Source organism: Hakea prostrata, chromosome 3 (assembly GCF_041222555.1).
Source record: "Hakea prostrata isolate BN-2017 chromosome 3, UWA_Hpros_2, whole genome shotgun sequence".
NCBI lineage: Eukaryota > Viridiplantae > Streptophyta > Magnoliopsida > Proteales > Proteaceae > Hakea > Hakea prostrata.
This window is the reverse complement of record NC_142602.1, coordinates 23,432,828-23,457,818: the sequence shown is the minus strand read 5'-3', so window position 1 is coordinate 23,457,818 and position 24,991 is coordinate 23,432,828. Positions and strand designations below refer to the sequence as shown.

Here is a 24,991-nt window from a genome sequence, read left to right as displayed (position 1 = left end):
GCTCAGGAAGAAAAAAAAAAGGATAAAAAAAAATCGTATCCTTTTTTTTTTTTTTTTGGGATAAAAATAGTTATCTAAAAAAGAGGTTATATTTCGTTACTATAAAGTATAAACTTTCTCTTTTTCTACCCCCCAAAAAAAAAACTCTTTTAAGTGGAAATATCTATTTTAGCCTTGATAATTGTTAAAAAACTAAAATATTTATTAATTAAAATTACATAATAAAAGATAAATACCCCTAAAACATTATAACCTAAGGATCAACCCACTTAGAGATGAATATCTTTTTTCCTGAGTTAAGGTGCATCAATAATTGTTACGCCAGTATAGTCGGCTTTCTCTCGAAATTGTCACCATTGTACACCTTCGCATAAGAGCTTTCGTCAAAGCTGTAAACCGTCATCTCCCTCCTTGCCGTAGACCTTCCACCATCTTCTCCCCCATTCCTTCACTTCTAGTAACATTCAAATCCCCTCCTAGTTTATCTCCTGTGTTATTTTTGTAATCTTGTTTCCAAGATTGTCTTCCCCATTACTACTAAAACTTAGCATATGGAGAAAAGGTTACTGAAGGCTGAAAGCCTCAAACCTCTTCAAAACCCGTCATTTGCTCAAACCAAAATGCAGATGATAAGCTTTAAACCATGCCCATCCTCTAACCCCTCTTTGGGAGTCTGATGACTCCCGACACAAACTTCCTACCAAACTAAACTCTCACATAATAATCACCCCATGAGTAAAGAAGGAAGATGGATGAAGCAGAATTTCCTTCACCTACCTCTTAAGAGTGATAGTTTAGGGTTCCAATTATTCACGGAAATGAGGATAGTTTATAATTTACACTAAAATATCATATCAATTAAGTACACTTTGGGGTTTAAAAAGAATGTTTAACAGCAGAGATACCACTAAACTGAAAATTTGCCAATAGAACCTTTATAGTCATGTTTCTACCCATGGAAAAGGTTTAACCATCATTATCATATTACGGAAAGGCTTAAATGTCATTCAATTAATTAAAAGGGAGATAATTCTCATCCAACAAAACCACATTCTCCAGTCAATTTCCTTCCACGAGATGAGTAACAGCAACCAAGCACAGCATAACATTGGAGGGGGGGGGGGTGTGATCTTCTGATTGCATGGGCTTTGGCGCTTCTTTGTCAAGGTTCTCCAACATAACACAGAATCCGGATCCTTTACCCATCTAGTAGAAGTTTATGCTCCCCTCACTTGAGGTGTTAGGGGTAAAGCCCACATGGGATCCACTGAGAGGCCCACATGTATGGTGGAGAAAAGGAAAAGAAGCACAGACCTCTACCTAGATGGATAGATGACCCAGACACCACATTGTTTTCTCCAAACGGATCATAAGGGGTTAAGAAAATTCCTACAGGTTTGTCGCCAAACTCTCAACCAAAGTTAGCACCAAATGAACTAATACTAACAATCAAGCCATTGGTTTTCACTACAATGCAGAGAATAACCTCCGAATTCCCCAACGGGTAACCAGTAAGTAGAATTTGGTAGGGATCTAAAACCACTAAGGACCATAACTTGGATTTGAAGTTGGCCGAATCAGGCTCTAACCATAGGTCGGAGCCAATTCCTGATTCATCAGTTATGCAGGTATATCCACTAAGAAGAAATACATCCAACAGCATGTATCGATATTAAGCAGAGAACAGCTTCTCTACATGATTGATCATTTTTTTACACAATTTGGATGGAGGTGTTAACCATCAAGCCCTTTATGATATGTATGAAGCATCATAATGAATAACCGAACATTTCAGCATCAGCACAGGTGAAGATTCAAGAGAGCCATTTCACATGAGGCTGTCAGTACATTTCCAGCATCCTCCCCCTTAATATAGCTTCTGCTTTTCGCACCTGCTTCACAGGTCCAATGATAAATACCTACATGAAGCCTGATGTCAGTAACCTGGTGAGGGAGGACCGATTGATGAAGTCATCTCTGTCAATTTCATTGCAATAACAAGAGAGCAACAGATGTACTCACAAGTATAATTTCAAAAGTAACAGATTGGTCATGCAACAAGACATTATGAATCAAATAAGAACATGTTCAGTGCTACGTGCTTAAGTTTGTTCAATAATTTAAATGGCCGCAAACCTTATCTGGTGGTCCCTTGGCACCTCCGATAAGTATCTCTGCACTGTTAAGATGCAAATGAGAAAGTAAATGAAACCATTTAGAAAAGCAAACAAGTTTGTACGTGTGCATGCAAATGTGTGAGACAGATGTAGCTTACTTGCAAGATTCCTTGATTGACATGATAGAAGCTCCTCTTTTCCCGATGACACGCCCCATTTTCCCTGGAGGAACATTTAACACTGACAGGATTTCCTCTTCTGGGACATTCCCTTCCACAACTAGGTAATCTGTCGAGAATAACCTCATTAGAAAGCAGTACAACTTTGAGCAAATTGTCTCAATCAACTTGGGAATTTATTTTAACTTAAAACCCCTTGACATGTATCTCAATCATAGAATTCAATTACCAGCACAACAAAAGCTATTTTATGGTTCCCGTAGGGAAAAGAATCATTTCCAAGGAATATGGTTACATATGAGATATGGACCAGCCTTCACTTTCTCATCCACAATGCCATGAATCAACCTGCTTACCCATGAAGGAAAAAAAAATAACAATAATATATATATATATATATATATATATATATATATATATATATATATATATATATATATATATATATATATATATATATATATATATATATATATATATATATGTATATACCCGTATTGTCTAGAAAATACCAAACAGCAGTTAAGCGGAGATCCTTAAAATCACAAAGATGTTCCCCTTCAAAAGAAAAAACTGAGAACCTGCTCGTCTGTTGGAATTTTGCTAGGGTGGGATAGTAATACAACCTATTCCAACCCCCATGGAACTTGGGTCATTTAATTGTTAGGGAAGGGATTTTGGTTAGATAGCATTAAAAGCCCAGCTTTTTCCTGTTGGTAGATGCTCTGACAATTATTCCATTCCACCCCACACTGCAAAATTCCAAGAGAAAGCAGTTGGAGATGCCATGAGTGGATTGAAGGTGAGAACATGGGCTTTCAGACAGCTGAATATGAGTTCTGAAGGCAAGAAGAAGTTCACACTAGTGAAGAGTTCTAATCCCAAGCTTCTGCAACTGTCTTCAGCCGTCTCTCCCAACTGCCGCACTACAAGCTTGAAGAAAGGAAAAGTTCGGCAATTGCAGGTTCATATCTAGATAACTGATAGAAAGATGGTGCTGCTTCACTTGCATCTCCATCCTTCTCTTTATTAGAGCTCTACAAATCGACAACAGAATCTGCCCTCACTCAAAAGGTCGAAGACCTGGCAGCCATTAAACTTTGCCACGGCAACTTCTAGGAAGCAGTATCAGGCAACGATATGCATTGGCTGATGCCAATGTTGCCTACATCCACTCTCGCAAAGAGTTGGCTCCTGACATAGGACAAACAAGAATAAACATGCGTGAGTGAAAATCATAGGTGTCAAGGCATCACTAAGGCGTCCAGGTGGGTCTCCAATGTGTAAGGAGAGCCTCACCTTATTTGATGTGCATAAGGAGGGCACCGTGGCTTTCAAGGCGTTGCCTAGGCGTCCAAGTTGTCTGCTTTTCTGTTCCCTCATATTCCAAATCAAGGTTTGGGATTTACTAGCCTAATAGATTCTAATCTAAACAAATCAATTGGTTAGCAAATTACGATGAAATATGCATTACTACATGGGATCAACTAGTATTAAAAAAGGGAGGAGAAATTACTTGAAATATGCACTACTACATGGGATCAACTAGTATTAAAAAAGGGAGGAGAAATTACTTAAAACTAAAATCTAAATTGCAAACCCCCATGCACAAAACCTAACCCTCTTCATCACAAAACCCTCACCCCCAGCACTCGCAATGGCAAATCTCCAGCATCTTCTTCCCTCTCCAGTGGTTCTCTTCTCAGTTGAAGGTAGGTTCCAGCAACCCTTTACTTTTTTCTTCTTCCCTTTCTTTCTTTCTTGCTTTCTTTCTTTCTTCTTCCAAGGCTTACTCCAGCATGCTTACCTCTCCGACGACATTTTTTTATATTCTCATCATGTAAGGCACCAAAAGGCAATCGTCACACTCGCAGCAGCAGTGAGCTGCTTCCAGAGAGTTGTCTTTTTTCTTTTCTTTTCCAATTCATACTTTGAGGCACCACACACCACTTGAGGCTCGTAGCACACTGCCAGGGTGCCATCAACCCCTCCTTACAGGCAAATAGGTAATTTTTCTTTTTAAGTAAAACTTTTTTCTACATTCTGCAAATCTGCAACTCCAATATTTATTTATTGTGCCATTTTTTTTATACAATTTTCAGTTTCATCATCCTGCTGTAATTTGTTAATTTTTATACTCTAGTTGTATCTGTTTTACTCCTACTATAATTTAATTGCGTACAGTGTATACTTCTGCAGTATTTGTCATATGCCTGCTGTACTTGAAACTGGTTTTTTTTTCAAATGATGATTGAAACTGGAAACTTAAATGTAATTGTTTCTGTCTTCTTCTCCAGCAGCCTAGTATTACTTTATGTCTGTTTATGACTGCTACTTCAGCTTTGCTATGCCTTTCTATTTGATTGTAATTTTTAGGCTGATTCTATATGCCAACTGTCACTTAAAACACCTGACCGCCTTAGCTGGATCGCCTCATCACCATGACAACCATGGGGAAAACACGGTTCATGGGAACAGAATCATAGCCCCTTCTTTGGCCTCACTGGAAAACTATTAAGAATATTCTGTGGCCCAAGACCAGCTTCTTCAAATGCTGATTCTTTAGTGCTTCTGTGGTCCCTTGGACCCTGCTGTGGCTTCTGGTTCACATCATTTCAGCTGATTCATTCCTCCAAGCCATTCCTTCCTCATCCCATCCTATATGAAGAAACAGGCCAACCTAGCTGTGACTTCCAAGTTCCAACATGGTGGTGGGGCTACCGAAACTCACTTCACCAGGAACTTGGTCACATCTATTTTTCTCCCTGTCTCTCCCCCCTCCCTCCCTATTTTAGTTATGTAAGAAGTTAGTTTCAGTTTTATGTTGAGAGAACTAATTTCTATTTCAGAGCAAAGTAGTTGCTGAATTTAGAATAAGTTTCTATTTTGTTTCTTTTGAAATTGTTACGAAGATTATACTCCCCAGCAGAGAAGTTCCATTCCTTGTAAAGCTCTGGCCAAGCTATAAATAGGGACTTCGATAGCAATAGAGAAAGGACTTCAAGAGAAATCAAATTTGCAGGCCATGTTCCATTGCTGATGGAGCCAAGTTCAACAGCTGAGATAGCTGTGAGTGAGCGATCCAGGGCTTAGATAGCCCAATCCCCTATTCCCCTACACCATTTCTTCTTCTGATTCTTCTTGTGCTTCTCCCCACAATCAAATCCCTTTTTGATGGATCTATTACTAGTTGCTACATCTAGAGGACTAGTTGAAGACCAACAGTGCTGCCATCTAACCTTCTAATTCTGATTTCCTTCTATTATTGATGTAATGCTGCTGCTATTAATGATCCTACTGTAGAGTAATTCTTAGCTGAACCTCTTATACATTACCTCTCTCCTTGCAGTGCCTCTTTGACCAAGATTTTGACTAGGCCACTCGGCCTTCCACTGTGCATACTCTCCCTACTCAAAGAGAAGTTATCTCATCATCATTGCAGAATGCTTTCCACTCAAAGAAAAGAAATGAAACACAAAACATCTTCAATAAATGTCATTGGACGAAAAATTGAACATTCCAATGGTAAAAAAAGAAAAGAAAAGGCAAAATGAGCTGGAATAGGGACTGCAACTTTGAAATTGGAAGTGCTTGTTTGTACAAAGTAGGTAAATGGACGACCAATTAGACCTAATGTAATAGAAAAACAACTACTTGCTATCCAGTGCGGTTGGCTGCATTGATCCTAGAAAAGACATCTTATTAATAAAATGAAGTAAAGAAAAGGGTCATATAACATTGACCCAAACCCTATGGTATTTGACCGTGCTTTAAATATACCACTTTAGAACTGCCTAACATACTAGTCCACATTTTCCATCTTTTGATTTAAGAATATACTGGGTTTGATTTTGTGCCCCAAAACAAGAATTTCAAAAGTACTGGGACATAAATTTTTAAAAAGATTTGAGACCTGGAACAGCGGGGATAGGTGGCCAATCAGCATATCCGTTGTCATTAATGCAGAAACATCGGCAATAAAGTACACCACGAACAGCAAGATGCCATAAGGATTGCTGGCTCAATTTAACCATCATCTTGTTGTAGATGTAGAGAAGAAATCGAACATCATCTGCAGCTGCACGGACCATCAATTCAGACAATGGCCTGTACGTCCAAAACTCAGGATCCTGAAATGACATTAAAAGACAAGTTCTCATGAAGTCATGATTATCCCAGGGAAGGAGCAGAAAACTTGTCATTAATACCAAAAAAAGAGCCCCACTAAAATATATTCGCCCACAAATTTGTTCCACATCAGGCTACACAATACAATATCTAATAAAATGGGAAAAGAGATGAAAGCACAGGACAGCACTAAAAAAAGGAAAATAATCACCAGACCGCTAACTTTTAATAGTTATGCATGAGTGAACTCAGATTGTCTAGCGATGGATCAATCATGACTAATCAGATTTCTTATCCTGATGATGTAACCAGGGTTGGGCCCCTATAATTGAGCCCAAAATTCAGATGCAAAGAAGCCAATCCAAAGCTGGTCGAATCCCCCCAAGGGTATATAAGACCCCCTTATCTCTCTGCAATAACTCACTTTCCGGGTTCACAGCTAACACCAACAGTACAGCATACTTAATTCAATGTGCTGCTGATCAGTTACAGAACATACGAAAATAACTATGAAATTGGCAGAGTTGCCGAAATACTAGCATTAACTCAAAATTGGACTACAATAAGAGTAATTGCAGCCATTGATACCCACCTGAGAACTGAGTTCTCCCCCAGCAAGACCTCCTTGCTAAACTACAAACTTCATGCAAAAAAATCCCCCCTCACCTTTTACATAACCCCAAAAACCTACTAACTGTTGTACACTAAAAGCAATCCTTTCTTGCCATCTGGATCCCATTCTCTGTCCCTGTCATAAGCTAAAGTTAAGGTTGCTGTCCACTCACCTCTTGTCACCTGTTGCTCCCAAGTGAGAATGTTTCTTAAGTGTTCAGCTGGGGATGATCCCCTGTAGCAGCTGATGATCCTGTGCTGCTCTTTAGGAGTTTGTTTTGATTAAGAGCTGTCTTTTTAATTGAGTGATTTGAGTCCCAATTAAAGAGTCCTGGCAATGAGGTGGGAACCTAATCTATAAAGGAACCCACCTAAAGTCCAAGTTAAAGAGTTAGGTCAGTAGTTGGATCCTTATCAGTTAAGGAATCCAATCCCAAGTTGAGTCCAAGTGTCATGTAAAATGGCTATAAATAGCCTCTTTATTTCTGAATACAGTAGGTTGGATTATTTGAGTAAATTAGAGGCTTGGGCCATGGGGAAGGAAACCCTTGCAGCCTGGGCTGGAGAGTAATTCTCAAAGAATTTCAGAAATTCCAGCAGCAAATTCATCTTCTTAAGTAATCAAGCAACCAATCACACCAATCAAGTTCACAACAATCTTCCAAGTCTTTGACTAGTAGCCTTCACTCCTCCTCAGCAGCCCCAACTAGGTACACACCTTTCCCCATCCCTACCCTCTCCTGTACAATCTTCCCCAGTCCCTGTCCTGCTGCAGCATCAATCCAGCAGCACCCCACACCCCGTAGGCCTCAGAACCCCTCCCCCCTTGCTGTTTCAGACCTTTAGGCACCCTCCCCACCTTCCTGCCAACCTAATATTCCCTTCCCCCAACCTGTCCAGTCCCTAGCAGTCCCCCTATAACCTCCCCATTCCATTCAGTTCTCTTTATGACAGAAAATAGGAAACCAGAAACATTTTCAGAAATTCCTGCACTTAGTAGGAGACTTCTAGGTTCTGAAACCCTAAATTCTACGACCATTCAGACCCAATTTGTGCTGGTTCTTATTAAGAAGATCCTGAAGGATCTAACCCAGACCCTAGGTTACATCACCTGATCCCTCCAGTTAATAATCATGAGTTTGGATTTTGGAACTTCTAACTAGGGGCAAACAAGAGTCAAGAAGTCAACAGCACAAGGAAAATAATTCTTTTCAACAAGTCCAAGATTGTGTAAATCTGATTAAATATGAACAAGTTATGTTCCGGTAAGGTGTCATGAATGAAAACATCCGTTTGAACCTCAAGACAAATGAATATTATACCACACTTAGGAATTTTTAGCAGTGTTTTACCATTGTAAGATTTATGGAATTTTAGAATTGAGAAAATCCACAACATTTAAAAGATGAAAAGTGCACCAACCACCCAAAATCGAGTTTTTGTTCTTGAACTGGAGGGTTGACTTTTTATCCTTTTATTTTTAACTACTTCAATTGGATGCAAATAGGGGATATTTAATAATATCTTATAGATGATATTAGGCACCAAGAATTGTCTATTTTGGTTTTTACTATAGTTAAGTGTTTGGCCTAGCTACCCACCAAGTCATACTCACTCTAGACTTAGAATTTACAAAATCTGATGGTGCTGTTGTGAGTCAAGGCCCCAAAGGCTATATAGCAAGTTTCAGACCAAAATTGCCCAACTCAATGAATCTAAACTTGGTTTTTCAGGCCACTGAGATAGAGTTCTTGAAGCTTGCGTATGCTCATTGCAGTGGAGATTAAAAGGAATAATCACTTCCCTCATTTCAACATGACTAAACATTAGGCGCTACCTATTTGATCAAGAGTCTAATAGCAAATCTTCTACCACGGATTCAATGAGACAATTGAAAAAAAAAATTTGTTGTTTTTCCCAGATCACATCTGAAGCAATAAGCTGAGTCAATTTCTATTAATATTCTTCATTTCTTCTCAAAGGTGCATCTTTATGAGCAAAAAATGTCAAATGTAACCTCCAGAATATGTAAATGCTTGCCTGTCTCAGAAGGATGCGCACTTCTTGCTTCTCAAGGTATGATACACCTGAAAAGACATCAAAGAATGGGAAAACTTTGATGTTAGGACTCAAACTCTATTTGGTGCATCGGTACAAAAGAAAGCAAAATTAAAACACAATCAAATAAATAAACCGAAAGACCCGCAATTTAAGTCATCAATGACCGTAAGCTCCATAATAGGATTCTGGGGTCATAACTCTGATTATGGGTTGCTATGGGCCCACAAAACTTTTTAAGACCCAATCAAGAAGCAGTTAAAACGAAGTTCAGAAGCCAACTTGAAAGGTAGTGCCAATTCTGAAAATATTGTGCACGGTGGATGGTACCATCAGAGGATAAAGCAAACTCAAAATAAAGTGAAAGTAACTTTTAGAGTGCAGGCGGTCTGGTAAACTGGGGATCAAGAATCAAAAGATTTTGGCCAAGGGACCTTGATGTAAAATCAACAGTAGACAGGTTAGTTTCAATTAAAAAGAGATGGTTGTCTTCAACCGGATGATGGAAGCAAAGGGCAGAACACCAGGACAACTTTTGATGGGGCTCCTCCTACCCAGGCATACCATCTCAGACCAAGCCCTTCCAGGCCTACATTTAGTTCTATTTCAATTATTTCAGTTTAATCAGTATTATTTCAGCTTATCTACAGGAGCAGTTTTTTTTCCCTTTCCCCCTTCTTCTTTTTGGCTTTCCATGTATGTCAATTTTCATTCGAGGTGGTATGATTGACAGTTATAACTTAAAACAACCCCACATCAAGTATGAGGAAATTTATTTTCTTTAAAAGGGCTACTGCAGCCTCTTTGAGAAATGATGAATAAAGAAATAGAGGGGAGAGGAATAAAAAAGAAAAAGAAGATTATAAATCTTCTTCCCCCCCCCCCCCCCGGCACTTTTTTTCTTCCTTCTATTGGGATTACACCATCAATTCTTTCCCTTCTTCAATCCCAAATTCTGCTACTACATCTCCTGCCTTTGTTCTTTTCCATGTTATTGAAATTCACCCCACATCTTTGATAGAGACGTCTCCATTGATTGATAAGCAAATGATCTCAAACTTCAAGCTGAAAGATTTCACTTTGAAAGCTCTAAGGGCATTCAGAAACAGGTCTGAAAGTAAGGTATCAAAACTATATGATATCTGCAACTGAACTTCATGGTAAACCTAAAACCTGACCTGAAACTCAATTAGGTTTACAACAGGTTCCTTTTAGTATTGTGGACCTAGAATAGCATTGCTGGGAACAAGGAAGTAACCTCCAAAACCTTGGGGAGGAGAATACGTGAGCAAAATTGACCTCAAACTTGAGGTTGTTAGTACTGCTGGAAAACAGACAATGGTGAATAATGTCTAAGAAATTCAGAGAGAAGAGAAAAGAAAAAAAAGGAATAGAGGGAGTTTAAGACCCAACGCAAGCTTTTCCCAACAATCCATTCCAAGCACTATTCCATTGTTGGGTAAATGCAACTATGTAATGAAAATTAAGTCTCAAAACTGAAGAAAAGTTTGAATGCAGCTAAAACTCATCTCTCACCTGCTACTAATGAATCTAACAAGATAAAGACAGGAAGGAAACCAATTGCATAATTTTCTCCACCCCTATCCAAACTGCATCATTCCACAACAACTTCTATTGACAAGGACAATACAAATTGACAACGAAAAAATCTTCAACTTTAAGCAAGCTCTAGCTTTGACCAAAAAAAAAGAGCAGCTTTAGCAGTGCAGAGTGGAGTAGGAAAAAGGAACTCTGAAATTTCCTGAAACCACAAGCTATCCTTTTCCTGGAAATTTGAAACTCCATCACAAACCCTTGTAATTAACTTACAAACCATCAAAACCACTTGCACATGGAAGGTTTCAATCATATTGCTTGCATTCCTCAAAAGAGGGGAGAAGATTCTACAACAGGAAAATTTTTCAATCATATTGCTTGCATTCCTCAAAAGAGGGGAGAAGATTCTACAACAGGAAAAATTTAGTCAATATCCCAGTTTGCAAAGTACCACAATAACGTGGATCTGCAAGAAGGCCAACAAAAGAAATGTAGTCATCTGGTGCTCTTGTCCTTCCTTCTTGCTCCTCTATCAGAGAATATCCAATCTGCATCAGAATACACACCCATTCACCATTTACAACACAGTATCTAAGTTTAAGCAAACAAAATATTCAAGGAGAATATATAGAATAAAGCACACAGTTAGATCAGATTAGTACAACAAAGTTTCAGTTCAAAAGTGTTTTAAAGCTTAGGATTTTAAAGGTAACCTCAATTCAGCCTCAAGGCAAGTACCATAATATGCAGCACTTGAGGTTTGCTATGCTGGTGCATAATATGCAGCACAAAGGAAGTACCATAATATGCTTGTACCATAAAAGCTTAGGATTTTAAAGGTAACCTCAAGTGTTTTATATGAATAATGAAAGGGTCATTACAAAAAAGAAATTCCTAAAAAACCTGTATTGAGGAAGGGGAAGGAAGAACCTATCTCAGAAGGCACATCCTCCTAGCCGTTATCCCATACAATGCCTGAATCCCCCTTACAATCTATAATAAATCTGAAGATCAGCATCCTTCCTAATCATGTCCATTAGCTCCAAGGGAAACTCCAGAGCATTCCATATAAACCCATCACTTGCACTCCAGTCATAAAATCACCTGGTTGATTTTGCTTCCTCAACACATGCAGGATTTCTTTACGTCTCAACTCTCAACAAGGTTAAAAGGTGTATTCTTTTTCCTTTTATTCCTTGTATCTTTCATGGACATTGGCGACTTCCTTCTAGAAAGCCCACTGCCAGATTAAATCTGATCGAACATATAACTCCAACAATCCTTTCTACAAGTGCAATACTCCTCTATAGGAAGCTAGACCTGTAAATAGATAGTCGAAATTCACATTCGTATTTGTTTGAGGGCATCCAAATTCAGAATTTTTCTTACCGGAAAATATCCGATAAGCAACCGGATTCAAATACAGATAATTGCTTATGGGATCAGATAATTTCAGATACAAATTTATGTGGCTAGAGTAAAGTATTAAACATTTTTTTCCTCTGAAAATGGCTGATAATTGGATTCGGAAACCGGTAATCACTATCCGATTTTTGGATATCAGAAATTAGAAATAAAAAATTGACAATCCGTAATCGGATAGTTTATCGGATCAAATTATTATTGGATATCCAAAGAGTTGCCCCTACCTGCCAACATGTAGATAGATAGGGCAGGCAAAGCATGAAGGGATGGTAAAGTTTTGAATTTGGATACCTACTATAAATTTCCATTGGATTTTGAATTGGATTCGGATAGCAGTTTTGTTATCGGATTTGGATTTGGATAGTGGTGTATCTGAGCTGAATCCGACCCATTTACAGGTCCATAGATAACTTCCGTTTCAATTGCCAACACCAGCATGTCCTTTGCTTTCCCTGCAAAAGCCATAACTAGGCTGCCATTCTCCTCTTTATGTTAAATCACTTGTAGCAAAATGTTTTTGTTTTTAAAAAAATACTTACAACGATTAGCATATACATTTAAAAAAAGAAAAAGAAAAAAGAACCCCGTTAGTTAACTCTTCTTTTTCCCTTTTCTCTTTGTGATGGATATCAAAACATTTCGTTACAGAAAAGCAGTACAAAGAAGAAACCGAACTAAACCAAACAACAAAAGAACATGATGCAAATCCAAGGTAGGATTTCATAAATTTTGGGGCCTTTGATCACATGTGTTCCATACGTAATAGTTCACTTGATGTAATCCCAGAATTAGGGTTCACTTTCAGGACCTTTGTATACAAGTTGCAGCAGCTAATTGGACGGTCTAGAGTTTCGGCTAGGGCTGGTAGTTGGTCTACGGTTGCTAATTTGGTGGTTTAGGGATACTAAATAGTGTTTATTAAGGGCTATCATAGATCTGGGAAGTTGGAACAGAAATAGATACGTTTTAGGAAAATCTGGAAATCCAAAATTTCTGCAACTTTTCTATGAAGAAGATGAGTTGCAGAAATATTTCAGATTAGGGTTTAATGGTTTTAAAGGGCTGATGGCTTGAGGAATGTAATCCTAAGCTTGGTGCGATTCTAGAAAAGGGTTTTGGGAGTCTAGGGGGCTGGGGAATTAGGGTTTTTTAATGGACTATTGTTGCTGCTTGCGCAGATCAAGGGAAGGAAGGGGAAGGCTTGTGAACTCAAGGGGATGACCTAGAATGTCGGGCAAAGTGAGGGGGAGATGTGGGGGAGAATTGCAATTGGGAGGGTGGTGATTGTAAGGTCTGAAACTAAGGGAGAGGGGCTGGGATGGCTGTGGGCAGAAGGGGGAGTGGAAGGGCTAGGGGAGGGGGCTTAATACTTACTTGGTTGATGATGAACTGCAGGAGCTTCACTTGAAGGCTGAAAACTGTGAATGAATGTATTGAAAGTAGAAGAAACAAAACACCAAGACAGCCGCAGGTTCTCCTCCCAAGATCCCCACAACTTTACCAGTCTATTTTCTCAATACTCTTTTTCATTCAATCAACTCTGAAAAAAGGCTTACACTGGAAAAGCTATTTATAGCCTGAACAAAAAACTCAAGACCCCTATTGGGTTACCATGACTGCTAGGGCCCCACCGCAACTTAAATTGGACTTTGACAAGGTATTTAATTACTACGCAATCTCAGCCCTTGGATCTGAGATCACACTAAAGTTACCCAATACTAATTAGATAACAGACAAATTGGACTCCAAATGGAAATAAAAGTTTCCTAATTTAAATTATCCTTAAAATAGGACTTCTTAAAAAGGAAACACTGCTTTACAACTCTAGGACTCTCTTCAAATTAAACTAAATTGCTGACTTTGGTCTTTGATCAATCTAGGGGTAGGAATTGAACATTCTACCCCTGGTATGGATTCGGCCTCCTCCTTGGCTCACAGTTGGGCTTGGGCACATTTTTGGGGGGAGACCAACCTTAGATACATCATCACTTCTAAGGGCATAAAGTAGCGCCAATTAGGTTGAGTATGAAATTAGCTTCTACACTAAGTTTATTTTTGCGTTTTAGGATTAGATAGATTTTGCTGGTTTGAGCCAGTGGTTCAATTTGAGTCATTAGAATACTCCCTTTGCTAGACTAATGGAATCCTTTTAAGTGTAGTATTTTAATTTCCACCAGACCATGATGTTCCTAGGGAGTCCTCTCATGTTTAAGAGTTGGCCAAGGACTACAACTCCAAGTCTGCCAAGGAATAAGGCCATTAGACCATTATATAAATAAAGAAAAACATGAACAAGGGAAAGCCACTTCAGATATGGAAAATTGTTCAGCAAGCTGCTGCTATTGCCTTTTTCTCCATTGGAGATTGAGTCAACCGAATGATCTAGTCTTGGTGGGACTTGGTGTGCGCATCCAATTCTCGTAGACAGTGGAAAGCTCGGGGGGTTCAATCAAAGCTCCCCTTCTACTTGGTATAAGATCCCCCTTCAAGTTTTTTATTCTACATCAAGTTTTCTTCAAATTGCTCAAGCAACAACCCGATGCTAAGAAATTCCTCCAACTACAGTAAGTTATTGACAATCCCCAGCCCTAATTCTTCTTCTAATCCTCCAAAAAACTTTAAACTTCCAATAACACCATTAATACTCTAATTACATAAACTTCAATTACTTTGCATCCAGCCATAAAAAAATATAAGAAAAAAATCTATATTTTGACCACAAAACCTCCTGCCTGCACGCCCAAGTCCCTCACTCAAACCCTAAAAATACTGTCTCTAACTCTTCCCCTGGAAGACCTAAATTTCAGCCAGCCCAATCCAACCAGCCAAACCCACCATATTAAGATCGAATCTGCCATAAAACCCCAGTCAGACTCAATCCAGAACAGCGTAAACCCTAGATTCCCTTGTTGGTCTCTTCTTAAAAACCCAGGAAAAACCCTAATTATGCTGAAACTCCAAGTTAAGCACTCAAACATAGTGAGGGTAATAATATTAGGCCCAGCTCAGAAAACAGGCTAGGAGATGCACAGTTAGGGCAACAGGTTGTAGGCCCATTTATAAAGATTAATAAACAAAGGTATTTTCGGAAACCCATTGTTTCTCCTTCTTCTTCCCCCCATTGTGTTGAGCAAGTGTGTGAACTCGAACCAGAAAGAGCCGATGGCAGCGGCAGAAAGCCCCCAATCGACAAAGGCGGAGCACCCTCAACATCGATGGCGGCGCTAGCAGAAGGGGTCTTGGTCCTTCGATGGAACCCCGACAGGATCCCAGCCTCCATCGAGACGCCCCCCCAGCAGTGGCAACAACCACAGCAGCGAAGCTTGGAAGGAGAATCTGTTGGAAGAAGCCAGGCACTGCTCCTTTGTTCGTCTACAAGTGCTGAAGTTGGGGAAGATGATGAGTCCTGCAACTTGGATTGTGTCAGAAGTTAGGTCATGATGCTGCTTAACGCTAATCGAAGTCAGTCGTGGTCTGATCAGTTCAAAACGCCAGTCAATATGACCCAAAATGGCATCAATTGAAGGGCAGCAGCGATCGAATTTCCACCAGGCACAGCTCTGAAGACGTTTCAGAAGGATTAAGAAAGTGCCTCCGCTTTGTTCGACCTTGCAGCGGAATGAAGTGAATATCTTTTGAGACTGAGCACAAACTCCATCTTTTAGGGCACTCATCTTTTGCTTCTCTTGTCCAGGTGACAAAAGATTGGGTATACAAAGATAACCTTTGATTGTTTTGGTATATGATACTCTAGAAGAGAATAATCTGAGACTGCAGCCATCACCTGATATGCCAAAAATCAAGGATGAAGCATCAAGGAACTCTTAATGTTAAGGTCTTGTATCCTGAGATCACCAAGGAGGAGCATTTCACAGCTCGCGGAGAAGAAAAGAGGAGGATCCTACAGATGAGAAAGAAAATGCAAAAATAATGGGTGATAAGAGGCAAAATGGATGCAGTTGGGCTGGAGTTGGGCTTGTTGGGACTATCATTGAGGCAGCAGTAGGACTTGCTGGAAGTGGCATTGGCAGCAGTGGCTCAAAAACCTCTTTTTAAACTTCTCATTCATAGTGGGGATTTTTGCTATTATACACGTGAGGAGCTTTGTTTTTCTAGCGACGGGATTGACTTGGCTATGCAGCAAACATGCGAAGACGAATCTTTTAATCTTCCTTCACCTTGAGGACAAGGTGAAATTCAAGGGGGGCAGGAATTTTAGGACTTTGGGAAGATGCCACATGGAGGGGAGAGAGAGAGTGGGGTTATCATATAAAAGGGGGGAAAGATGTGAGAAAAGGTTATTGGTTAGTGTATGTGAGGTTTGGGCAGCCTATGGCTGAAGGCACCATTTGGTGTAGGGGGTGACTAGCACCATTGTAACTGGATTTATATGTAACTGAGTTTGTTCTTGCTTATTAGTAATTAAATCTTGTTCATTTATTTTTTCAATCCGTAGGTTCCTAAGACATCAGAACAGGGTTTTGTTAATCAGCCCTAACAGAGCTGAAAGGACAACTATCTTCTCCAGATGTCTGTGCTATGTGCATATTCTAGAAGAAACAAGTAAACATCTAAATCTATGTTTTGAAAATTGAGATATCCCATTCAGTCTGAAAACATATTATGGGTCAATCAATCTGCTTGGCAATAAAAGACTTCCCACTCTTCTCTTTCATCGCCAATGAAGTCTAGAACTTTCCTTCTCCTCGCCCCTCAGAGCTTGCCCAGATCTAGAACCTGCTTTCTCCTCTCCCCTCCCCTCATAGGGATACCCCTATCTGGCTCCCCTCCAAAACAGACTCATTCTCTATGGCCTCTGCTTGGTATCTCACCCACTCCCCCTCTCCCCCCTCCCCCTAAGGTTTATCAGCACAGCCTTGTATGGTTCAAATGCCATACACCCCCCCCCCGGCCAAGCCTTCACAGTCTACAAAGCCCTTTCCCGTTGCCTACCCACCCAATCTTTTCTTTTTAGCTGCTCCATCCAGGTTTCCCCCTTCCTATATCTTTTGCCCTGGGCTGAAAGACCAAGGTCATCTATATTCTGGCTGCCCATTCACCAAACCCATTTGGTCTCGAACCCTCACCTCTATCTAGCCTCATTGCAGATGCCCTCACCCTTTTAAGACAGAGTGTAGTTGGCTCGCTTCTTCCTTTGGATGATCAACTCTTGTTGATGTGGTAGGGAAGCTTATTTTCGTGCATATATATCTCACATTTGGACAGAGCAGAACTTTTGCAGATGGTCTTGCAACTCTAGATCTCTTGATCAGAATTGGAAGGCCATCAGTAGGGATGTTAGCTCCAAGATCTCTCTTTTGTGCATAAGCCTCTCTTAGATTCTGCTAGGAACAGACATTTTGCAGTTACCTGGGGCCTAGACACTGCTTTCATCCCATAGGCCTGAGTAAGAGTAGGGTTGCTCTTCCCACATCTCCCCCCCCCCCCCCCTCCACATTTTCTCCCTTTTGGGATAATTTATTTTTATTCACCCCAAAAAAAAAAAAAATACTTGGCAATTCATGATATGATAGATTCCTGGAGTGTCAGGAATTTGCATCTCTGGTGAATGGAGGAAAAGAAACACTTCTAAATGAACTCAATGACTAGCTTAAGCATTCAGGTCCCAAATTCTGTACAAACGTAATAACAACAGCAGGAAAATTCTTCCGATCTAACTCCTTCTGGACTGCCTCAATGCCGTCCAATCCTTCATGGGTCTGGAGGAAAATTCTGCGCCCCCGCGCCATCTCCGCTATCTCCACTTCCATTGCTTCTGGTACGTCCACTTCCTTCTGGCTTGACCCATGGCATGCGATGGGAATTCTCTTCAATCATTTTGGTCCCTGCGCTGTCTATAACACCCGTATCCCCAAATCCGCGCCCCTGCCTTCTTTCATCTTGCATGGCTCTTGGTCCCTGACACCTCCCCATTCTCACATAGGTTTGGGAGTCTCTTCCCCCTATCTCTAGTTCCACTCATGACTCCACAATTTGGTTGCCTTCCCCCACCAAAACCTTCTCCACTTCCTCTGCTTGTAACCTCCTCTGCCCCCACAGCCCCAAGCCTCCTTGGCCCCCTTTGGTCTGGTTCAAAACCTTCATCCCCCGTCATTCCCTAACCCTTTGGAGAGCCCTTAACCTTGCTCTCTCCACCCAATCCTTTCTTATCAGCCACCATATCCCAGTCAGCCCCAGTTGTATCCTTTGTTGGAATGGTTTAGAAGATCTAAATCACCTCTTTTATTCTTGCCCTTTCTCTAGATTGCTCTAGGGAAAAGCCCTAGCCTCCATTTGGCCCCGTTCGAGGCATTCCTTCGGGTTTTCCCGCGATTGGCCTCGGATTTTGAGAAATTTTGCTGAAACCTCCATTTGCAATCGGATTGGTAAGCTAGTGTATTGTGCCTCTATCCGTCATATTTGGTGGAAGCGCAATCTTAGAAAATGGACTTCCATATCCCACTCTATAGATAGGATTTGGAACGTCATCTATTTTGATGTTTCTTCTAGGTTGTGTGCCATTCCTCATCCCCCTATTGATGATTCCCCAAGGAACAGGCTCTTTGTTGTTTCCTGGGGCCTTAGCTCTCTCCTTCGGTCTTCTACTAAAAGACCTTGTATTTTGTTTCCTTATCTTTAATATATTAGTTATTCATCCAAAAAAAAAAAAAAAAAAAAAGCAGGAACCTCAGAGGGATGACCTCCAATGCTATGTTTGATATTGGAAAGTGGAAACCAGCATTTTTTATCCTATATCCAGTCCCACCACCTTAAAGCACCATGTACCTAGACTTACGAAGGCGGAGCCTTTAGACCTGGGAGTCCTTAACTAGAAGGGTCATAATGGTTCACATGTCCTGCGGCAACTGAGCACTCTCTTTGCCAAGACTAGCACTCATCTATCATAATGTTGTTTCGCCAGATTAACAGATGGAGACAGCTTGTCAATTAAGGGAGGATGAGACAGTGTTACTAATTGGTTCACCACCCACCAGATCTTATGAATGGGAGGCAGCATGACAATCAAGGGAGATTAGATTATGGGACAATACTAAAACTTGGCTCACCATTCACACCAGGGGGGAGATAGAAGTTAGCCCATTTTCAACAAATGGACCTGTTGCACACCGTATGCTCATTAAACATCCAGTTCTAAGGAAGCCTAGATCAGCTAACCAGAAAGCAGAAAGATTTCTCAACTTCAAACTAGGGGTGGGCAGTGATCTTACCAGAATGAGATTTTAGTAGAGGCTACTAGCAGTGTTCAACACTTTATTTTCTTCTCCCTTAAATACCTTTTATTCACCTGTTTACTCTCTATCGCAGCATCTCTAGAACATATAAAGTCAGCTGTTTATCATATCCTCTTCCCTTAAAAAGGCAGGAAATTCTAGAGCAGAATCAAAAGAAAGTTTAATTCGCATGGCAATATATCGTTTTTTTTTCCTTAACCGGTTAAGAAAACCGCACATCAACCAAACGTAATTAAAATGGAAACCTCAGACAGGGGGGGGGTTTGAAGTTCAGTATGAAAATTACAGCAATGTAACTAAAAATACTAATCACCGTAAGGGCCTGAGGCTCACCTGGGTATCAACGACATTGTTCAGTTTGATGCCATATTGAAAATATAATGCCTACACATTAAGAATAGTTACTTAGAAAATCACCAGAAACATGATTAGGGAGCTCCGATTATAGTTCCAAGATTGCAGTTGTGAAATAATTGATTAGAGACCTCACTATCCCGTTTGCAATCATGAATGACTTTTGTGATGTAACTAGATTCGAGTGCAGGTTTACAAGCTTTCATGAGCATCTCCCCACCCTGAATAGCATCAACCAAATATATGGCATCTGGAAAGGCAAACTGACAAAAACACAGGAAGACTTTGTATCAAAACAATTAAGCTAAGTTAATTGGTAAAAACCTGATAATCATATGGAAATTTGTGAGCCATAGCATAATATGCTATTTGTGATCGGTAGCATAGTGTATAGGTGGCGCCTGGCATGCAGGTGCTTTGGTCGACCCAGCTGCCTTGGACACCTTGCTTGGTGTCTTTAATCCTTCCAACACCATGGTTCATCTAGACACTGTGACAACTATATACAATTGATGTTCCTAACAAAGGATAAAACACAAACAATTGGGGGACAAGGGAGGGGGAAAAAACTCCATAGCATAATTGAAATGGCAATTAAAAATTGTACAATAACTCATGTTTAGTTGCTTGGACACACCCACACCAGAAGATGAAATTCATTTTCTAGTAGTCCTAGAACAGAAATTAACATAGCACCTTAATTTCTTGACCTTGCTTCAATGACAGTACCACAAAGTATCAGTTTGTGTTTTTGTAACATCAGTCTTTCTTTTACTTGTGTAGGTCTCTCCAATACAATATAAAAGACAACTTCATGTTTAATCTCAGTAAGCATTACACAAAACCATCACTGCCACAGTTTCCAGGCATCATATTGAGTATATAGTTAGATGGCAACAAGATGCACAGATTGTTTAAATTCTGCAACCCATAACAATTTTTTCCATTAAATTGTTCGCCAGATGGTCTGGATATTGTAAAGAAAGTTACTCACCACAAAGGGAATCAAGGAAAGCAGGAAATGTTTTCTGATGGTGACTTACTCATACATGAATATTAAGTGCTAGACTGCTAGTCCTTGTCACCATCACTATTATCTACTCAAGCATATAGTATTTCCAAACAGTATGGCCCAACCATTTTTGTGCCAATTTTATTTGCATTGACCCTTTTGACATGGATAAGCCAAACACCAATAACCTCATTGAAATTTTAGATACTATGATGAAGCTACTAATTTCAGAAAGGAAATTAGCACAGACAAGCTAATGTTTGCAAGGCATCAACTGAGAATAAGGAGAGGCAGGTTCACTTAGCCAGTTGGAGGGCCAAGCCCTTCCATAGGGCCGACCAGCCTTGAGTTGGGCCAGCTGTGGTTGCTCGGTCTTTCAAACACAGATCCTTTTTTCTTTCCCCTATGTTGCAAGCTGGCTGATGAGCACTTATAAAGGTGGGGACCACATGACTCATGACAGGAAGAATCTCTAGCCAGGGTCCACAAGAAGGGAGGCCAGCTGCACTATATTTAGTTTTTATTTTTTATTCAGAAGCTTAGTAAAGCAGAGCTTCTAGTCCAGTTATTTTCTGATTTGGTTCAGTCTAGTAAAGCAAGTCTCAGGCAAATGGAAGACTCTTACTTTATTACTTTATATTTTCTTGACTCAATCTTGGACCTTGAGTCTACTTATATTTAACGCTTTAAGATCAAACACCCCCTCTTCCCCAACAGATGATTTCAATGCAGTTGGATTGATTTTCTTTTGCACAGAAAATCAATCAAGGGCATGTGAGCCAAATCCCCCTTTCCTCCTATCTTCTTTCCCTAGCATACTTGATTCCTTGTCTTAAATACACTCTAGAAAATTATTCTCCTAACCTAACTTAAAATGAACTATAACAGACATATATTGAAAGAAACATCAACCAGTTCAATCTCTAAACATAATTTAAATACACCTAAATTTGTACTCAGTCTTGAAGCTAATGTTCTAGGCCCATAGGAGAGAGGTCAATTACCAAGTAAACCTAGGAACAAAGGTCCAACAGCCATGTATTCCAAACCTAGGTTGATTCCAAGGAAAAGTAGCCCAATTTAGTAGTGGAACTGCACCACTCTATCTTGGCTGAAGCTTGATATGTGAGAAAGAACCCTCAAGTCCACCTGTCCGTGAAATTTCAGCTCTACCAAATTACTGCCACACTTCTTCACAGACATTCAAGGCATCCTTAACAGCCATAAGCTCAACAGAACAATAATGAGAACCCAAAAATAAAAGATTGCAAAGCTCAAAATTTCCTTCTCTTCATATAGTTCACTTTCATATCTAGCTAAAGCATCTCCACTTCATCTGCATCTACAATACTAGAACTACCCATAAATAACATCCCACGTTGTTTCTTTAAAAAACAGAAAACGTAAAACAAAGTCATTCCATTAAGTCATTAACACGGTAAAAGTCAATGTTACTGCTATGACAATCATGACAAGAAGGCCATGGAAATCCTGTTTTTTTATGTGCTAGATATTTAGACCTTTGAAGGTGCACATTATGTTGGTGTCCAAATCTCCTTACAAGTGACGAAACATATCAACTAACCAAAGGCAAGTTTGGTTTTGTTATTCTATGGAGCAACACATGTATGCCATTGGTTTTTCCAAAAAAAGGGTTGAGGGAAGTTACAAACATCCTGTACCTGCATGATGCAGAGAGATCCATATCGACAAAGGTCAACACCCTCACAATCAAAACCAATGACCAAATGCCTGTCAGGAGAGGGTTCCAAAAATTCAGGTGGGAGTTGAGATGAATGCGTGACAATGTGGATGGGAACAGGTGAAAATCTCACATCATTGTCTTCACATTTTCCACCTGTTAAGTATAAAAAGACATCAGCAACTAGCTGAATATCAAGATAAAAATATGAAACTCAAACAACATATCAATAATGAAAAGAGAGAGAAAAAAAGGGGCACTGAAAAGGGTAAGAAGGAAGAATGAACGAACAAATGTAGACTCAAAGTTGAATTCATCTAGTTCATTAAAACATTTTGCAGCAAAAAATCCATAAATACATGAACTCCAGAACTCCGACAATTACAAATGAAATCACAACAAAAGCAACCAGAGAGATGGGGACCAACATATAATGAAGAAGACTACATTACAGTCATTACATAAATCATTTGTCCATGTTTATTATGTTCGAGTATTCAATCACTGATAGCAAAAAAAAAAAAAAAAAACCACTCTAGCTTCTCTTTGTCCAATATTTTGGTACTTTCAGCGTTCAACAGCCTCCCTCCGTTGTCTGGAGCGAGATTCTACTGACAAACTTTTTGATGTTCCTGACCAAAGTATATATAACCAAAAAAAAAAAAAGAGACCAAAATAGATATATAGTCAACCAAGTGACATCTCTTCAACTCCCTTAGCATCACTTCTTCATCAAGAATCTCCATGTCTTCAACTAGATACCCAGTTACCAACAGCTAAAGACACTGGTTCCCCCCCCCCTTTTTTGTTGGGGGGGGGGGGGGGGGGGGGACTGAACCAAACAAGGCAGTGCCTTTTCTTCCTTGCCAAAGTCTCTAAGTATCTTATACGTAATCGTGTGAAAGTATGGCATACAGTTACCTCTCCAGCATAAAATTTCCCATTCTTAAAGTGGAAAAATTAATAAAGGCATGGTAAATAAATATCAGAATATGGAAAAGACTACAAAAGGAGCAGACTTTAAGGACGGGCCCATCCATAAAGTATCAATAGTCAGCACACTCTATCCAAGCCATGTGGCAGGTCATCTGGGTTTCCGGGATCTTCCCATAAGCATAAGTTTTAGTCCAGACCAATTTAGCCAAATGGCGAAACAAAGCTGACCAATGACTACCAAGAGGTTGCATGCTAATGCATAGAAGTATATGATTGAATTTGAGTCTGAAATTAGACAGGTGTCTCATCCAGACCATTTCCTAAATATCCAACGGTTGGAATTACCAAACCACCCTTCCATATGGTACAACTAGCAGCGTCATCCGTAAGTCCATTTGCCAACCATAATAGTCAATCAATTAAAAAAGTCAAATCTCAGAATTAACAAAATGGTTGTGACATAGAAGTCAAACTTGCAAACCTTCAAACCATTCAAAAGCTATACAATAACATTGCAGAGAAGGCTATGATCCACAGACGCCATTTAATATCCCTAGATAAGAGACCAATTGCCATCTAATGAGACATTAGTTTTCATAAAAGCTACTCTTTGTCATGCGACAAGCCAAGCAAATCACACAGTCTTACCACTTTAAGCTAAAGCTATTAGGAGCAATCATATGATCCTGTATAAATTCCAGAACCAAAATGATCACGATCAGAAACAAACTACATGATCCCAGTTCAAAACCATCAATTGCCAAATTCCACCCTCACCACAGATAAAAACCCACGTCGTGAATAACAACACATAATAACTCCAGTCAAAAGAATCTAATTTCCAACTAAAAACTCAAGACTGAACGAAAACAATAACTAAAATAACTGAAATAAACAGCAGGGCACACATGCAAAATCTCCAAATGGTCAAGGAAAGTGATCACAATATGCGAAACGATAAGCAGTAAAACCACGTTTGAAACAAAGAGGAAAACGAGAAGAAAAACAGCAATTGAGAATCGAAAAGCCTACAAGCTTTATCAATACAACAATCCAAAACAGTGCAACTTTCGCAGATAACAAATAATCAACAATCAGGAGAAAACAGAAAACGATCAAGGAGACAAAGCGATAACACACAAGTACCTGGGTCTGAAGGGACAGGAACGTCAGTCTGATGAGAAGAAGGAGCAGAAGCCATGTGATCGCCCCTCTTGGGGGTCAAAATCTTGTATGAAGCCCAAGGGAAAGGATTAAAATCCAAGTTTTATCTCTGGGCGTTCTTTTTCCCCCGGTCCCGAATTAAGAATTACGCGCTGTGTGAAACTTCAATGCTACCGTGCCCAATAGGAAATTAAATCTCTGCCTTGGGATTCCACTCTCACTGCATCACCTGTCATGGTCTTCTCAAACCCTAATCCAACGGACCAAAATTTTTAGCATGCTAGCTCTTCAGTACATACCCCAAGGCCTAGTTGAGACAAGAACAACGTTTTGATGGGCTTAAGACAAAAAGTTCTTTTCTGTGAACTTTTTTGATTTATATTAATTAATATAAATTTCTGTTAAAACAGAGTAATTTTGTTAATAAAAAAAAAAACACTTAGACAACTTTGTAAAAACAAACTCTTCTTTTTGTGGTGAACAAATCAATTTAT

General features: G+C 39.8%; 1 protein-coding gene across 1 annotated transcript; it reads right to left on the bottom strand.

Moving 5' to 3' along the window:
• Positions 1-668: 668 nt before the first annotated feature.
• LOC149021723 (3'-5' exonuclease domain-containing protein / K homology domain-containing protein / KH domain-containing protein) lies at positions 669-24,789 on the bottom strand. The gene is made up of 10 exons (XM_089149920.1): positions 24,480-24,789; positions 22,378-22,553; positions 19,815-19,946; positions 19,663-19,713; positions 11,103-11,199; positions 9,077-9,123; positions 6,210-6,426; positions 2,276-2,405; positions 2,137-2,179; positions 669-1,919 (listed from the first exon to the last, which is right to left on the bottom strand). The coding sequence occupies exons 1-10, from the start codon at positions 24,532-24,534 to the stop codon at positions 1,842-1,844; spliced, it is 1,026 nt and encodes a 341-aa protein (XP_089006046.1). The 5' UTR covers positions 24,535-24,789; the 3' UTR covers positions 669-1,841.
• Positions 24,790-24,991: the final 202 nt, after the last annotated feature.

Excerpts from the sequence above, each read along its gene's own strand:
- LOC149021723 (XM_089149920.1), bottom strand. The coding sequence starts at position 24,534 with ATGGCTTCTGCTCCTTCTTCTCATCAGACTGACGTTCCTGTCCCTTCA. Across the intron at positions 19,947-22,377 it reads GATCTCTCTGCATCATGCAG|TTTGCCTTTCCAGATGCCAT; the intron begins GTACAGGATGTT and ends TGTTTTTGTCAG. Across the intron at positions 2,406-6,209 it reads ACCTATCCCCGCTGTTCCAG|ATTACCTAGTTGTGGAAGGG; the intron begins GTCTCAAATCTT and ends TATTCTCGACAG.